Source organism: Rosa rugosa, chromosome 2, assembly GCF_958449725.1.
Source record: "Rosa rugosa chromosome 2, drRosRugo1.1, whole genome shotgun sequence".
Lineage (NCBI taxonomy): Eukaryota > Viridiplantae > Streptophyta > Magnoliopsida > Rosales > Rosaceae > Rosa > Rosa rugosa.
The window spans coordinates 26525793-26543203 of NC_084821.1; the positions used below are offsets into that span (position 1 = coordinate 26525793).

Sequence of the window (17411 nt, forward strand, 5' to 3'; positions counted from 1 at the left end):
ATCATTTGGAGGGCTCGCTCAGATACCATTTAAAATAGCGATAAGCATGGTTTGTGGCTACTTGTAATTGAAATTACATCGATATTGTCCCAAATTAATTACGTATTAGGTTAATTTGGAGGGCTCGCTCGAATTATATATATTTTTTGTTACTTTTTTGAGTGAAATTCCTCAGTCTCTGACATGAGTTAGTAATTGTGCACTACAAGACTACTGGTTAGCATCTTTAGTGTTTTCTCTATGCGTGTGTGTGTGTTTTGAAGGAAAGTGATAGTACTATATTAAATAAAAGGACTAAATACTGTTTAGTCCTTGAGCTTTTGACCATAAAACACTTCAGTCCCTGACCTTCTAATTTCACACGTTTAGTCCCTGTACTTCAAAATTTCAGACCAATAGGTCCTTGCCGTCTAAAAGTCGCGGCGAAATGTCTATTATGCCCTCAGTTCTTTTTTTTTAATAAATTTATTCCTTTGTCTGAGGGCATAATAGACATTTCGCCGCGACTTTTAGACGGCAAGGACCTATTGGTCTGAAATTTTGAGGTACAGGGACTAAACATGTGAAATTAGAAGGTCAGAGACTGAAGTGTTTTATGGTCAAAAGCTGAAGGACTAAACAATATTTAGTCCTAAATAAAAAGATAAAATACAACCAACTCTGCAAAGTTACATTGGGAAGTAATTGAATTAAAAAATAGGATTAAATTCAGTTTACCCCCCTGAGGTTTGGGGGTAATTTCATGTTAGTCCCTGTCATTTCAATTTAATCAGTTTACCCCCCAAGCTTATCAATTCTCCTCAACCGTGTCCATTCCATCCAATTTGGACGTTAAGTCTGACTTTTGAGGGCTAAAATAGTCATTTCAAGACAAAAAAAATACTAAAAAGAAAAAGGAATTTTTTTATTTTTTAATATTTTTTTCTTCTTTTTTTTTATTTTTTTTATTTTTATTTTTTCTGTTTTTTTTTGTTTTTTAATTTTTTTCTTCTGTTTTTTCATTTTTTTTATTTTTTTTATTTTTTCTTCAACCTATACACCACAAGTTATAATAGGTTTATAATAACAAAAAGATACTCTAGGTGGTTGAAAGTCGCTCGCTGATCTACGATATTTGTGATATATCTCCGATAAAGTGAAGAATTTTAGGAGATATCCCCAATAAAGTGAAGAAATATCTGTAAAAAATGATTTTACACTTTATCTATAAATATCTGTAAAAAATGATTTTACACAGATATTTCTTTACGATTTTACACTTTATCTGTAAATATCTGTAAAAAATAATTTTACACAGACATTTCTTCACTTTATTGGGGATATATCCTAAAATTCTTCTCTTTATCGGAGATATATCATAAATATCGTAAATCAACGACAGACTTTCAACCACCTAGAGTATCTTTTTGTTTTTATAAACGAAAAGATACTCTGCCGCCAAAATCTGTTACCCAGTCACCGACCATAGCTCTCACACATCCATCTCTAAAAAAAATGATGAGGATGAGACAGTCGATTAATGGAGAATGCGCACGGTGTATCGACCGCGCCGCGACTAAAATTCTAATAGAATATCGGATTTTCTTTTTACCACTTATTAAATTCGAATTCCATCTTAGATGATTATGTCATTATGTATCATTATAGTCAGGAGATCAAACGCGAAACCTACCATTATTCATGGGTCAGAATTTCACTCTAAAATTTTAACCTAAAAAAAAAGAAAAAGAAAAAGAAAGAGAGAAAAAAGATTTCACTCTAAAATAAGAATTTTTTTTTTAATTATTATTATTTGAAAAATCGAGTTCCTTCTCATTCTGAGTTTGTAGGGTGTCCCCAAGTCGTTCATTTTTGCTTTGTCCATAGCTCTTCTCCGGAGCTAGCTGTCCATTGCATGACACCCGATCGGTTTGAGCGAGACGATGCCCACCTCAGCCTCGGCCTCCGTCTCGGTCTCGGCCTCCGCCTCTTCCACCACCGCCACCGGCCCCAATTCCGATCTTCTCACCCGTCTCAACTCTCCCGACTCCCAAGTCCAGCTCAAGGCTCTCAGGGAGCTCAAGAACCGCATCATCGGCAATCGCACCAAGAAGCTTTCCTTCGTCAAGCTCGGCCTCGTCCCTGCCGTCGCCGCCATCCTCGCCTCTAAAGCCCAGGCCCACTCCCACTCCGATCACGATTCTAATCTCCTTGTTCAGTCTGCCGCTGCCCTCGGAAGCTTCGCCTGCGGTTTCGATGCCGGCGTCCGAGCCGTTCTCGACGCCGGCGCCTGCCCTAACCTCTTCTTGCTTTTATCGCATCCTGATGACAAGGTAACTTCATTTGATCGAAAATCTAAAGTGTATTGAATTTGATGCATGCTGTTCTTAATGAAACAATTTGATTGATTTGATTGCTTGCTTCCTCTGTTGCTTCATTGCTTCTGGTTTCGAAATGTGAATTTGTGATAATTGATTGATGAAAAATGATGTATTATGCTACTTGTAGATGACTTTGTTAATTATTCAATTTTTCATTGAGTTAGTAGTTTAAGCCAAAAACAGAAACCCGCTAGCATTGCTGGTACGAAAAGGAAAATGTATTCTATCTGCAGTAGTCAGACTATTTTAACACTCATTTCTAAGCTATTGAGTAATCAAGGACTGTTGAGATGGGATGACTGCCTCTAGTTCACTTTTAATCAAAAGCTTACGATTTGTGTTTAGTGTCAGTATTAACTTGTATGACCACTCGTAAATGTCACTCATTTCGGCTGATTTAATGCATCTAGGAAGCTAGTATATTGGTTTTGGGGCTGGGGAAAGGTTGAGTCATTCAGGATTCAAACGCGTTTGAATCCACGGATCATTCTTTAGAATCTGAACTTGGATTTTATCTGATAAGAGCTGCCCCTTAAGACAAGAAACCTGTTATATTGAACTCTACCACTCTAAGATTTTAAAATTCAAGCAACCATAGAGCCTACCGTTTGACCACTATAGGCAACAATCACTAACCTGCTAAATGACAATCTGATATTGTAATATCAGAAGTTGATATGTTTCATTGGCTTCCAGATTGTTGCAGGCAAATGCCAAAGGGGTGGTGTCAGGGGGTCTTTTTATTGGATTAAGAACACAAACACAGTCGAAGCTTTGGATGACTCTTGTGAAGTGAATATAAAGAAAAATCTTGTTCCTTTCTTTTGCAGAACAGATATTTTTCAAACTTTCGTGAAACTCCAATAAAGTAATTAGAGAAAAATGTTATGACTCTAAATGATTTCTTATGGGTATAGATTATCGCATTATCATCATCACTTTTCCTTTTCTGGACTTTACTAATTCCTCTATTCTTGCACGGAGTTGGTTCTTTGGCTCCAGAAGGAACTTGAGAACTTGGGTGCTTTTGTCTTCATTATCTCAGTTACGGGGTGTCGTGCTGGTCTTTTTAGACCTGTCAAGAGAAATTGATTTATGGAATCACCAGGGGAGTTTTTGTAAATCATTCTTGAAGCATTTGATGCGCAACCCTTCTGTTCCATATTTCATCTCTCTTTTGTATTATGGGAATAACGGTGAAGGAAATCAGTCATCCTGCCTTTTCTTTTTGTAATTTTAATATATATGAAAGATGCTCTTTGGACGTGATCATCTATTCTGTGTCAGTTAGTTAATATATTATACAAGAACACTTGGTCCTTTTCTTTAAAGACCTCTTAACATTGATTTTTCATGGTTCCTTCTGCATTAATTACAGAATCGACCCTTGTTTCTCATCTATATCCATGAATATCTTTTCCTCCCTGCTTATATTAAATGCATTTGGATGGTTTTATTTGTTCTGTAGGTTGTGGACGCTGGTGCACGTTCTTTAAGAATGATTTATCAATCGAACCTGGCTCCAAAGTGTGATTTCCTTCAAGACAAAAACATGGAATTTCTTCTTTCATTATTGAATAGTGAGAATGAAAATGTTACAGGACTTGGTGCAAGTATAGTTATACAATCTTGTGAGACTATAACAGAAAAGAAGGCACTATGTCATGCTGGTGTTTTGAAGAAGCTGGTTAGCCTTCTTGAAGGTTCTCCAAGTCAGAGAGATAATAGTTTAGAATCTCTAGCCACAATTATGAAGGACAATGATGAAGCTGTTTCAGAGTTTGTGGGATGTGAAAGTGGAAGGGCTTTGAGTTCTGTTATAGAATTAACAAAGGATAGACATCCCCGCACAAGATTTTTGGCTTCGACATGCTTGATTGCTATAAGAAACACTTCTTCTTGCTATTTGCAAGATATGGGCATTAAAACCAAGCTGGTTCATCTCTTACTTGAACTTCATGATGATCCCGGTCAAGTTGGAGACGAAGCTCCCTTTGCGTTTTCTAGTTTAATTTCTCAAAAAGTCGATCTACAGAAAATAGCACTTGAGGCAAATGCTATTGATAAACTCTACAACCACTTGCAAAAGAATCATTTACATCCGAAACGTTTCCAAGGACTATTACTGGCACTGGCTGATCTATGCTCAAAGTTGGAGAGCTGTAGGTCTAGATTCCTGTCGTTGCAGGTCTGTTGCATATAGGATACGTTTACTTATGGCCGTATGTATGACATTGTCACTTTTTGTGCCAATAATACTTTATTTTCTATGTATGACATTTTCACTTTTTGTGCCAATAATACTTTATTTGCTATTCATTCAGTCATTCATTTCTGTCAGTGAGATATCACGACAAGGGGTCCTTATCTTGCTTGTTGGTTGAAGGGGTTATGTCTTTCCTAAGCATGCAACTGTTTTCTGTTTTAGTGGTGGTTGGTTCTCTTTAGTTCTTAGGATTTTTGTTTTTTCTTTTCATTCAACATGATACTATGCACAGTCCATAATTAGAATTGAAACCTGTTTTTCCTTATTTATTTATTTTCTGTTTTTATTTCCAAAAGTGTACAAACGTGAAGTAATTCTGTTCAACTATTGAAATGGTTAAATGCACTATTAAATGCCTGTTCATCTTTTCCTACACAGTTATCACTAGCTCCTTCTTTTTCTTGATTTGTTATAAGGGATATGTTCCCTGATTGTACTAGTTATTGAAATTTTTTTTTTTTTTTTTGTATAAAAAAGAAGTGCAAATCATGAGAGGTTATTCAGTATCACATCACATCTTGGTGAGAATTTTTGCAGCATATAAGTAAGGTTAATTTGGCATAGATAATATAGTGCTTGCATGAGTAATTGCTTATGTTTGAAGTCCAACTGGTTTGTAACTTCTTATATATTGCTGAATATAGGCATTGAACTTGGTATCTGAAGCCCTGACTCATGATAGTTCTGACGTACGTACTGCAGCTTGCATTTGCTTAAGATGCGTCTCTCGCTCTATCAAGGTATGCATTATGCAATATAATAATCTGTACTAGCTTAGTGATATCTAAAATTTTATACTGGCATAGATGTTTCCTAAGAAAATGTCAATTCAGAATTTGTGTGCAGGTAATTTTATGAATGAAATGATTGTCCCTCCCTTGGTTCGGCTGTTGGATGACCCTTCTATTTCAGTCCAGGTATCTGCTTGCTTATTGCTAAATATCATGTTTCCATGTTAGCTGGCAACTACTTAAGTCCCATATTGTTCCTATTTGAGTGAAATAGAGTATCCTGTTTCATCAACTATGTAAATGGTTACTGATGTTTACTTGGGTGAAATACCCGTCTCAATCAGTATATTATTATTTTGAGCTCTTTATGTTAACACAATGGAGCTGATGAAATCAGACTTCTTAAGAATCTTGATCTCAATTCGGGCCTACTATGAACGGTCTGGAGTTGAATTAAAATGTTGACTAATTATATTCACTTTTTATTATGTTTGGACTATAGATTAGGCAAACTCTGCTAATGCAGTTGCTCTCTCTCTCTGTCTCTCTCTCTCTCTCTCTCTCTCGTGTGCTGTCAGACTGACCCAGGTTATATGTTAATTGCGTCAATAGTCAACTGGATTTTTTTTTCTTCTCTCATTTGCTTATGTAAGATATGGCATCTACCTTCTAACCCATACTGAAACCCTCAGAAACACTGAACTTTTTGGTTGGCATGGTGTTATTCTGTTGTAGTCTTCTGAATCCCTAAACTCCACAGAACTAGAAAATGAACAGAGATTCTGTTTTGGGGCCTTTTATTCTACTGCTCTAGCTTACTGCTTTAGTTATTTTCCGTGGATTCCTTACCCACTCTTTTGATTTGCTTTTTTTTTTTTTGACAAAAACCTGTTCTGAAAAAAGAAAAAAAGTGAGGTTTTGTTTGTTGTTATGGTGGCTATTGCAAAGAAGTGCAAATGAACAAACTTTGTGTACTAGGTTCATTGAATAAAACAAATCAGACATCGTAATTCTACCTTCTTTAGAAGCTTCCTATTGGTATTAAAGAGTGATTTTATTTCTTTGAAAGGGGTAAAAAGGGCTGGCATACATAAGTGAAAGTATTTAAGAACATAATTATGAGTGGTTTTGAGGGAATTATGGACTCAAATGGTGAACACCACTAAATGTAGTCAACACCGTTTAAAAGTCGTGTGGGTTTAAAACTTGGGGTTGTGATATTTAGAAGGCGAATAGTTAGGGTTTGGGTTAGGATCTAATTTGTGGGCTGTTCAAGGACTGTCAGTAGTAGTGGAGACTTGATGGATTTTAGGTTTCCTCGATTGGACATAAAGCAGAAAGACAATACACGGCACCATAACAGCCCTGACGCCTAATTCCCAAATAGGATCAATCTCAACAACTGCACTTGATGCCTAGTAGAGTTGAGTTTGTCTTTGCATATGTTTAGTCATTGAATAGGGAAAAGCACATTAACATGGAGAATCCATCCATTATTTCGTCGAGTAAGGGGTCAATTTTTTTTATCATTCAGAAGAGCCTCAGATCAGGTTGTCCAGCCTGAACTCAACTGTTGTCTTTAACAGGTACGTGATTTCAAGATGTTCTGGAGGATGATTGTTAGTTTAATACACACTCAGATCGAATAGCAAACTCATGCAGAGGTCTGTGCCTTATGAGTTCTATAATTTCTGGAACTGAGATGAGCTCCTTTCCTGTAAAGTTTCTCTGGAAAACTAAGGCTCTGCCAAAGATTAAAATCTTGGGATGGCTTGTGGTGCACCGGACAGTTAATACATGTGATGATACAAAGGAGACCAAATTGTTCCCACCCTCCACCACCCCACCCCCCACCTCCCAAAAAAAAACACCCACTGGTGTGTATTGTGCAAGTCGTGGGGGGGGGGAAGACGGATGATCATGTCTTTGTGCATTGTGAAGTTGTTGTCTCTTTGTGGAAAAAAGCTCTGTAGGGAGGCTGGAGTATTGTGGGAGAATTCAGTCTTCCGCATTGGGCAATGGAAAAAAGGCCAAGGTCCTTTGGGGTTGTGGGGTGTTAGCAGTGATCTGGGTGGTTTGGATGGAAGGAAATAAAAGAATATTTGAAGTTTATAGCAGTGAGGAGGTGGGATTAATTTGGGAAAGAGTTAGCTTTTGGGCGTCTCTTTGGGCTTCTGTTTCTGGGAAACTTAGGAACAATAGTTTATCTTCTATCTTATTAGACTGGTAAGCAGCTGTAGTCTAGACTGTTTGCCTAACTTTCTTCTCTGTGGACTTCTTGTCCACTTTTTGTATTATGCTTTCTTGATCTTGCTCATCTTTTTTTTTTTTTTTTTTTTCTTTTCATTTTCTGGGACTGAATTGACTTCCTTGTTGGTTACCGTTTTTATAGCATCTGCTAACTTAATGCATTTTAAAACATTTTATTTTTTACAGTGATATATTTCATACTTCATGGTCACGAAGGTTCAGCGTCCTTATTTGGGGAATTTATAGAATTTAAAAAGTATGTCCGGGAAACTATGAAATACATTGCCTTTTTGTCATTGAAGTCCCTGAAATAATGACAAAAATCCTGGATGTATGGAACGTAAAACGTTACAATATTTAACATAAAACTTACCTGAAAGTTGCCTATAATAAATTATGGTCATCTATCAGGATTGAATATGTTACCTTATCATTTAGTAGAACAAAGGTAGGTGATTTATTGCTGATCTCTCTTCCATGCTTGGTTTTCAGGTTGCAGCTCTGAGTGCTGTTGGAAACATTGTTGTTGATTTTACTACACATAGGTCATTATTTCTACAGTGTGGAGGCGTGAAACAGCTTGTTCAGTTATCGAGATCAATGGATTCAACTTTGAGATTAAATGCTTTATGGGCTTTAAGGAACCTGATGTGCCTTGCAGACTACATATGTAAACAAGGGATATTCATGGAGCTCACAGCTTCCTCATTAGCAAGTCTTATCTGTGGTAATGTGAACATTTATTGTGGCAGTTCAAAGTAGTTTGTTTTAACTTTTTCTTATCATCTTAATGATTTAGTACTGAACATAAACGATGCTTAAATGTATGTGCACCTGCAGACCCTGAGCCTTTTGTCCAAGAGCAGGCTCTAGCACTCATCCGCAATCTTGTTGATGGATGTATGAACTCAGTTGAGCTTGTATTCGCTGAAGATGGTATAATATTAGATGCTGTTGGAAGGCAGTTGCAGAGTGCTTCAAGAGATGAAATTTGGATACAGGTTAGACGTCTTTCTATAGAATGATAACATACAATAACTATATTTACTTGGGGACCTTTAGTGATATTCAGATCTAAATTCTGTTTTTTGATTCCAAATTGCAAATTTTATTTGTAATACCTTTTCTTGCAATTTCTAAAAACATGCATTTGGTGTGTCTCATAAACATGCATGTTGATGGCCATCAGTTTCTTCGGCTATCTTCTGAATTTGAAGTGCAGTTGTTCTTTAGTTTCTATGATTTGCTGTTGGTCTGTTGTTGTTGTTGTTGTTTTTTTCGAGTTCTAGCATCCTTTGGTCATGGATTCCTTATATACTGTTCTGTAATTTTCTCTTATTTTAATGAATTACTGTTTCCTATAAAACTAAAATAAAATTAACAAGCATTTAATAATTAACATTGAAAATAGAGGAAACTGTATGTAATAGATTTAGAGGTGTGATTAGAACTACTTTTTCCCCTATTGTTTCCAAGTTCTTTAGTTTATAATACTATAATATAACAAAAGATCTATAAACTTCGTAGTCAAGATACATTATTTTAAAATGACGGTGGCATAACTTGTAGGAGGTGGGTGATGTTTGTGTTTTGTTTTGTGAAAGAGCATATTAGTTTAGTGTTGTGTGTAGAAACTTGGAATAGTGTATGTTCAATTCTTTAGTTATTTACACCACACATAACACATTACCCAATGGGTGCACTATTGTTAAATTGCTGACACGTTTTAAACTATGTCACATATTCTGTACCCTATATTTTCATTATCAATATGCCAGGGCTTTTAGGGGTAGACTTATTGTTGCATAGAAGTGTTTAATTGCTCATGATTATGTGGCAAGACTAACCATGTAGAATAGCGGAGTGCGTCTTGAGGTCTTGGACTGCTATTATCAGTACACCTGTTATTGTTGCAGACTTATAAACTTTCGACAATGGATGAAATGATAGAGAAATAAAATCTGTACAAGTCTTTAATCATTTGGATTTGCCTAGTCTTCTAATTGCTGTAGGCTTATCATGTGGCTTCTAGATGTTTCATTCAAGATTGATGTTCTGTTTGGTCATGTTTTAGACTTTTAGGGTTCCTAGAGGTCATTAATTAGGGCCACTTAGTGTTGGTTTCTGGTACAAGGGTCTTATTTGAGGATCAGTCAATGAGATTACGTGTGTGTGTTTCGAACAATATCTCTCAATTGATGTATGAGAGTCTTGGTGTGATTCCGAATTTCCTTATATTCTCTTCCTTTCCCTTCTTTCAAATATCTTTAACCACAACAGCCATCCCCATGGATTATATCCTAAGCTTCACACTTCCTAAACACATAGACCTCTAGGTTGTCCTACTTCACACTTAGCATCAGAGCTTTAGGTTTCACCATGTCAACCCATAATGGACTACCTTTTAGGGATTTGATGCCAATCTACAATGAGACAACTTATTGTTGCAACTCACTGAAAAGCTAGAGGTTCTAATTGGGCAACATGAGCATTAGGAGTATAACATGCATAGCTTGACATCTTGATTAGGGGCGTTAGATACAAGAGCAGGCCCTCAAGAACAGCTTGAAGAGAGGACTGACGAAATTTTAGATGCTGAAGAATTTCAAGACAGAATTGAGCGTAACCGAACTAAATACCTTATCAAGGGGACAATCACTACTTGGGAACTTACACTGGTACAAACAATTTCCAGACCTCCTGCCAGCATTAACACCATCCTTAGCTTACACTGCCGCTTGAAGAGAGATGCCTGTGAGAGCCCCTCAAGTTCTATAATTCGAAGGAGGTTCTTGAGAATTCAAAACTTTGAAGTAACTTAACTGAGCTCCATGTTGGAGAAGATGTTGCTAGTGATGAGGAAGGACTGGTAGAAAGAGACAAAATGGCAGATGCAAGTGTATTGAGGTTTGTGTTTGGGGCACCTAAGGAGGATAACGATCTTCATGCCAGGAGTATGGGTGCTTTTAAGGTGACCAAGAGGATGTATAGCAATGCCCATTCTTTGAACATTTCTTCGAACCTGGGAATCAGTTCAATCTTTACATTGGACCTTAGACCATACAACCACCAATGTCTACCCATCCACCTAGCAAAGTAATATAGAAACCTTCTGACACCTAACTCTACCACAAAACCACCAATGTCAACCCATCCACCTCCTATAATGCCTTGATCCCCTGCCAGCGTACCACATACAAATTGTGCCTGGATAACCAAAGAAGAGTTTATTTGACTTGATTCTTCTCTTTATTAGCTGTACCTGCTTCAATGTACCAGAGGCGAATTCTGCGGTATCGGTACATGTTTTAGTTTTTCTAAGGTATTTTCTGTTACTAATATTAGACTTTTCGGTTCCTAGAAGTCATCAATGAGGGTCATTTAATGTCGGGTTCTGGTATCTTCTGTAGCTCTATAAGGGTCATTATATATTGTTGAAAAGCAGTCAATGAGATTGCTTGTGGTTTCAAACAATATCTGTCGACTGATTGGTGAGAATTCTTGCTGTGACTCCAAGTAACCTTGCTGAAGTGAGTCTGGACCATACTATAGTAACACTTTTAAGAACTCTTCATTCCCAGATTTCTAACCACAATACCCTTCCCCACTGAGTTGTATCACCCTAAAATTCATCCTCTATGAGCTTAAACACTGAAATCCCTAGGTTGTCCTACATCCCTACATATATACACATATTTACTTTCTTATTGGTTCTTAAAATCCTTTTCTGACAGGGATTGTATGTGCTTAGCAATGTTGCAAGTGGAAATGAAGTTCACAAGGAAGCTGTTATGCATCAACTAGTACCACAGGCAGACAATGGGGCCCAATCTCTTATTCTGAAGTTTTTGCAGAGTAATGAAAGCCAGTTACGTATAGCTGCTGTCTGGACCATTGTTAATCTTACTTTTCCATCCACTCCTAATGCATTTAGCCGTTTTGTTAAACTACACAATGCTGGCATAGTTTCTCAAGTGAAGAGCATGGCCAGTGATCCTTGCCTAGACGTTAAGGTTGTCATCTTCTATCTCAAATTTGTTATTATCCAATGCTTTTGATCTTCTGTTAAATCTTATCTGATTCATCATGTGGCACAGCTTCGGGTAAAATCAGCACTCGGGCAATTTAAGACCTTCAGTGATGGCTCAACATGATTTTTGTACCCTTGAACCAGTGGCAAGAAAAGGACTACTGATGCAGCTGTAGTTAGTTTTGATGTCATGGTAAGCTTCATTTACAATGACTTCATTTTGGTAAAAAAGTCACCACTTTATCATAAAAGCGAAACACGGGCATCATATCATTCAATCCAAACATCTCTAAAATAAAAGCCAAGATCATATATCCTCTCAAAATGACAACTTCTGTATATGTTGTATTTAATAGAAGAAAAAAATTGTTTTATTTCATTTGAAAGCCAAGTTGAATGACTTATATGATGACAATGGTATAAATATGATATTTTGTTATGGTTTCGTTCAACATATGAAGGGTTATAGGCTAGTGAGCTTTATATGACTAATTGGTTTTTTCTGTCCTAGAGATTGTATTTGTTTCATCAGTAATTTTTTTTCCAGCCATACATTACTTCACTGTGATATATTTTGTCATAGTTGCTGTTGTCTGAGTATAATAGTTACCTTTAGTTGCATTTGAAGCTATTATCCCTTGAAAAGTAGGGTATGAAAAAATATGAATTGGAGGTCAATTTAGCTAAATTTTTGTTTACATTGGTATGTTTCCCATTGCAGGTGTAACACATTGCTTTTATATTTTTCCAAGTTAGAGCAGTGTGGAAGCTTTCTAATTTTGTCAGTACTCCTAATCAGGTTACCTTCAAAATCTGTTGTTCCACTAGTGTATTTCTTTTTGAACACTTACGCCATGTAATGTATCAAAAGATGGATGTATTTACCCAACTCAAATCCTATGTCTGTCAGATGCTGTTTTATCACAGTTGTCATATTTGTAAACAAGCTGTATAGAGTTGCAGTCTTTTAGTTCCAAATGTATAATGAGACCAGTGTATTGGTGGCATGTTGTTACATCAATGTCTCCGGGGCATCGATGATGGCACTGTATTGAGCAAGGATGAGCTGATGCTACTGTGGTCGAGGTAGGGCAGCTTTGTTCCAAAGCAACAAAGCTTGGTTATGCTTCTTCGAAAGTTTGTAAATCCCTTTTTCTCCAAAAAGATCAAACTTTGTACAGCCGTGTGTGGAAGAATACCCGAGTTGTCTTTATAGAATATGCAACCCACTACATTCCCATTAGGAAGTACTATGTATTGTTTGGAATCTTGACAGCAGGTGTAATAATTGGATCTTACTTTGATATAAGTGAGAATAAGTTTTGAGTGGGACTCGAAATAAACTAATCCATACTACCACATCGATCTTTAACTAATGTTCTGGGATATAGGGTCACTAGCATTTTGCAGTGCGCGGATTTTGTTATCTACTGAATTTTACACTAGTCATGGTCGATGCTAGGAATATTGTACTTGAGAGTGTCTTTACGCCCCCTATTTACTCCTATTACTAAGGGAGCGGACAGATACTCTTTTATGACATATTTTACATGTTTGTGTATTGAAAACTTACATATCTATAGTTAATATTGAACTAATCGGTAATGATCAAAATCAAACAAACTTTTTCCCTAATTTTCTATTTTAGTTTCAATGATTTTCAGTTACCAAAAGTTATTTTACCAACATAAAACATTCGAGTTATAACCGGTCGGTTTTGCTCTACTCCTACAGCGTGCGCCCCAACAATATTAGTGTTAACAAAAGATGGAACTGTAATTATGCCATAGTTCGTTCTTGTTCCGTCGGAACATGCAAGACAAATCAGTTGATGCCTGGAAAATCAATCACTTAAAAAGAACTATAACAAAAGTCCCTGCTGATAGACTTCATGACATAAACAAGTCCTAGTTTACCTATAGTGATTGATAATGTTACTGATTTGTGCATATATAGCCAGTAGACTAGCAGAGCCATATATCCTTAAAATTACTTTGAAGTTTGAACCTGATCACTATCTTACGCGTTTATTTTTCTTTTCGAAGAGAAATCTGACTCGTATCTGTGGAAGATATATAAAATGGTGGATCTTCTATATACAATTTACAGAATAAATATTGAGCAACTTATTAGTTGGTAGAAAATAATACTAATCAACCTGAGGAACTGAAGTGGTATATAACGGGAAATACCTAGACTAGGAATAAGGAAAACTCCACAACACAATGAAGTTGCAATCGGTTAGCCAATCTTCTCTGTGTTTGAGTCATCTGAGGGCCATATCACAGTCTCAAAAAGCCGTTCACGCATCAACTCCAAGTTCTCATTAGAGATTTCTTGATATATTTCAGCATGATTACATTTCTGCATCAATGTCCATCCAAGAAAAGTATGTTTTCAAATTGTCGGAGGTTTACATGTTATATGTGCTTCGGATGATGAAAAAAAAAATAGTTAAAGAGAGAAACTTGAAACTTTCTTACCTTGACCCATTTACCATAGAGGTGAAGCCGTGTGACCATTACTCTCTCAGCAAGTTCATGCCTCTCCTGTCAGTTAGCAAAGGGTAATATTTCATGTCATTCATATAAATCTGTAGGTAACAATGAATTGCATAGTCATAGGAGCCAAGTTTTTGTTTTCACACCATCTGCATGATCCTTCACAATCTTTTTATTTACCAAGAAATCAAAAGAGTTGGAGTATTGTGCTCTGTATTGTCAGATTCCTATAAAATGGAACTTTGGAAACAATAGTTCAGTGGAACTTCTGTTTTTTCTTTTTTCTTTTGTCTGATTTATCTTAAACAACACATAAAAAGGTAATATGATGTCTTCCCTCTTAGTAGATCTAAGCAACTAGAGAATAAGTGGTTTCAAAAACTACCTTCCCAAGCGTGCGGAGGAACCGCTTACCATCTCCAGGCTTGTTTGATACAACAAAGCTGTTGCAATAAAAAGGAATTAAGATTCAGATAGAACAGTTCTCAAAGTACTGAATTAAGATATGTTGAAGATGCAACTTGGTTTACTAAAAGAGAATGCCTCCAAATAATCCTATTGTATGAAAAATAATCAGACTTGCTTAAACCACGATTCAAGTTGAAGTCAAAAACCAAAGGCTGAAAGGCAGTGCTCCTATCAAGATATCCTACTACATTTATTTTCAAATTCTTGCATTAGTAAACTGATCCAACTTATATACTACACAAAACCATCATGAGGTCATTAATTTGACAGTTTAAATTCTGGTGAATATGTTCAAGATATGGAAAACTTCCTGTCTTAACAACCCACAAGCTCACTTTGATCTGAAAGGCTCACCGCTGTTTCAAGACTATCATTTACAAAGCCCAATCACATCTCAACCAATTGCAATAAACAACAATGCTTGAGTAATAATGACAACTGATAATAACAAACATCAATAAAGTATGCAGGTTGAATTTTACAAATATGATAAAATGATCCCATGGTCTAACTTACTCATAAAGCCACCTATATTGTGTTGGGTTCATCTCATAAAGCTGGTTCATGACAGTCCTCACAGCCTTGTATGTAAAATAGTTGAGTAATTGCTGCAGGCACAAACATTTTAGTCAGCTAATTATTAAGAATATAATTGTTTTTGTGAGCTTTATGTGTCAGGTTGGTATGAGCTTAGCTAATTATATAAAAGAGAAATATGGAAGAATATAAAGATTCTAACATCTTATTTTTGATAGGAGACAATAAACTTCTATTAGAAAAGGAAAAAGTGTACAGGCATTAGAGGCATTAGTCTACTCTTATACAATCTTTGCATAGAGGACATGAGTACTACTCAGAATGACATAATATACTAACCTACACAAATTAGCAAACAATGCTATTCTGGATCTGATGAAATAACAATGCACCTGATTGACAGGTTCATGTTACAGTTGTTTCACTAGAGAGTTTTCCTTTATATATAAACCCGCAACTTTTTTTTTATTAGTTGTTGTCTACACAACTTAGATAAAATTAATTGTTACCTCATAGATTAAAGATAAACAACTGAGATTCAATAATAAAGGTAAAAACACATTTGAGAAAGTGAAAGCACGTTTAGACATGTCTAGAGGTATCAATCAGCGGACACATGCTAACACATTATGGTAAGCTTCCCAACATAAAATGGACTTAAAGCAACTGCGTAATGCAATAAAGGGAAAGCATGTATTCTATAGACATACTTAGAGGTAAATATTGAATTTGTAAAAGAAAATCTAGCAACCTGTGCCTAGGTGAACCATATAAACAAACAGACACAACAGGTAACTAGTTGTCCTTCAGACAAGCCAGCAACAAATACATAATCATGTTTCCTATTAAGCACATGAAGTTCATCCAAAATCTAAGCTTTTCTCACCGTCTTAACATCCTCAAAGCTGTCCTCATATTGGCCTGCAAGCTCATTAACAATCACGAAGTTTCGATTCTTTCGTTTCCTCCTCATACCCGGAAGAGCTTTCATGGAGAGCCACCTGTCATGGCCTGAATCAATGAATGAACTGCTCAACTCCAAAGACCCTCCTGGTTTCACTAAATGCTTCTTGGCCATTGAGTTCCTTTGTTCTCCTCCACTCTTGAGATTCATGGCAGTTGTAGGCAGAGCATCCAAGCACAAGCATGGACATGTGTGTGAGTCCACCACAGATGAACCCATCACAGATAAAGCCCCCACCATGCTTCTCTCACAAGTAAAAGCTGGAAGGCAAGCAAGCACCTTTACGATGATAAATGCCCAGATCAGAGTTTTTGTTTGTAGCTGTAGTTCAGGGATGAATGCCAAGGATCTGGAAATGGGTATCCCAGAAAACTGGTAGTCAAAGATTCAAAAACTTGAGCAACAAAGAAAAAGAAGGTCTTTTGGTGCAAGTAAAGGTGGGTGAGAGAGAATCTGGACGATTTTGAAGGTGTGTGAACGTTAACCAGACAAAAACTTGAGGTCCAAAACACTCCACACAATTAATGACACAAGTATAGAATCAAATTTAGTCTCTTTTCTTTTCAATTCTAAAAAGGCTGTGGACATTGTCGTTCAACAAATCAAACACGGAAAAAAGATCGTACCCTTCACACACGGGTGTGGCTGATTGACAATATCACATTTTATTAACAATTGTGTTGGAAGGTTCCTATTATTCACTAAAAACAAACCTAAATAAAATGTAAATTTGATACTTTTTATTAAGCTATATATACACACACACACCCATATGGCCATATATATCAAACTCGAATAGACGATTCCGGGGATCGGTAGCTTGAGAAATGATTCTCAGGAAGCAGGGCCGTCCCGTGACAAAGTGAGGCCTAAGGCAAAATTTAGAGAGACCTTCCTAATAATTTTGTCCATTGAAAAAAAAAATGTCAGCAAAAGCAAAGTTCAAACTAAAACATAGTAGATTATATAAACAAAATAAAAAGTAACAATGCCGATAAAGAACATTAGAACTTGATTTTCTAAGCACAAAATTTTGGACTTCAGGCCTTGACGGTTTGTTAAAATTGTATCAACTATCTGAATTATGATTACGAAATTAGAACAGAGGGTGAAATTCATAATTGAGTAAGAGGAAGAGAAATATTGCTTCTATGCGTCTATGAGAGTCTGTCAATGGCTTAAATAGACATAAAAGGAAGAAATGTTACCGTTTGTCTTTGAAAGAATCAGAGGGGAATCAAAAATTCATGTTTCTACAGGCAATGTTTCATTTTTGCCCAAATTAGTGAAAGTGAGAGCAAAAC

The 17411-nt window shown here is 36.4% G+C and overlaps 2 protein-coding genes across 2 annotated transcripts; one reads left to right on the forward strand and one right to left on the reverse strand.

The window, feature by feature from the left end:
- The first annotated feature begins 1809 nt into the window (after positions 1 to 1809).
- Positions 1810 to 12946, forward strand: LOC133730173 (uncharacterized). Its single transcript, XM_062157814.1, has 9 exons — positions 1810 to 2312; positions 3829 to 4548; positions 5271 to 5366; positions 5460 to 5543; positions 8100 to 8334; positions 8448 to 8608; positions 11342 to 11620; positions 11705 to 11830; positions 12359 to 12946. The coding sequence occupies exons 1-8, from the start codon at positions 1923 to 1925 to the stop codon at positions 11759 to 11761; spliced, it is 2022 nt and encodes a 673-aa protein (XP_062013798.1). The 5' UTR covers positions 1810 to 1922; the 3' UTR covers positions 11762 to 11830; positions 12359 to 12946.
- A 765-nt stretch (positions 12947 to 13711) lies between these two features.
- LOC133733020 (chaperonin-like RbcX protein 2, chloroplastic) lies at positions 13712 to 16548 on the reverse strand. Its single transcript, XM_062160626.1, has 5 exons — positions 16030 to 16548; positions 15123 to 15214; positions 14524 to 14581; positions 14121 to 14186; positions 13712 to 14001 (listed from the first exon to the last, which is right to left on the reverse strand). Exons 1-5 carry the CDS (start codon positions 16345 to 16347, stop codon positions 13879 to 13881), a joined length of 657 nt encoding a protein of 218 aa, XP_062016610.1. The 5' UTR covers positions 16348 to 16548; the 3' UTR covers positions 13712 to 13878.
- Between the last annotated feature and the right edge of the window lie 863 nt (positions 16549 to 17411).

What these genes read in the sequence shown, in the direction of transcription:
- LOC133730173 (XM_062157814.1), top strand. Translation starts at nt 1,923, where the DNA reads ATGCCCACCTCAGCCTCGGCCTCCGTCTCGGTCTCGGCCTCCGCCTCT. An exon ending in GCGTCTCTCGCTCTATCAAG is followed by an intron (nt 5,367 to 5,459) that starts GTATGCATTATG and finishes ATGTCAATTCAG; the next exon opens with AATTTGTGTGCAGGTAATTT. An exon ending in GAGATGAAATTTGGATACAG is followed by an intron (nt 8,609 to 11,341) that starts GTTAGACGTCTT and finishes CTTTTCTGACAG; the next exon opens with GGATTGTATGTGCTTAGCAA.
- LOC133733020 (XM_062160626.1), bottom strand. Translation starts at nt 16,347, where the DNA reads ATGGTGGGGGCTTTATCTGTGATGGGTTCATCTGTGGTGGACTCACAC. An exon ending in GCTTTGAGGATGTTAAGACG is followed by an intron (nt 15,215 to 16,029) that starts GTGAGAAAAGCT and finishes TTGTGCCTGCAG; the next exon opens with CAATTACTCAACTATTTTAC. An exon ending in CAATATAGGTGGCTTTATGA is followed by an intron (nt 14,582 to 15,122) that starts GTAAGTTAGACC and finishes TTATTGCAACAG; the next exon opens with CTTTGTTGTATCAAACAAGC.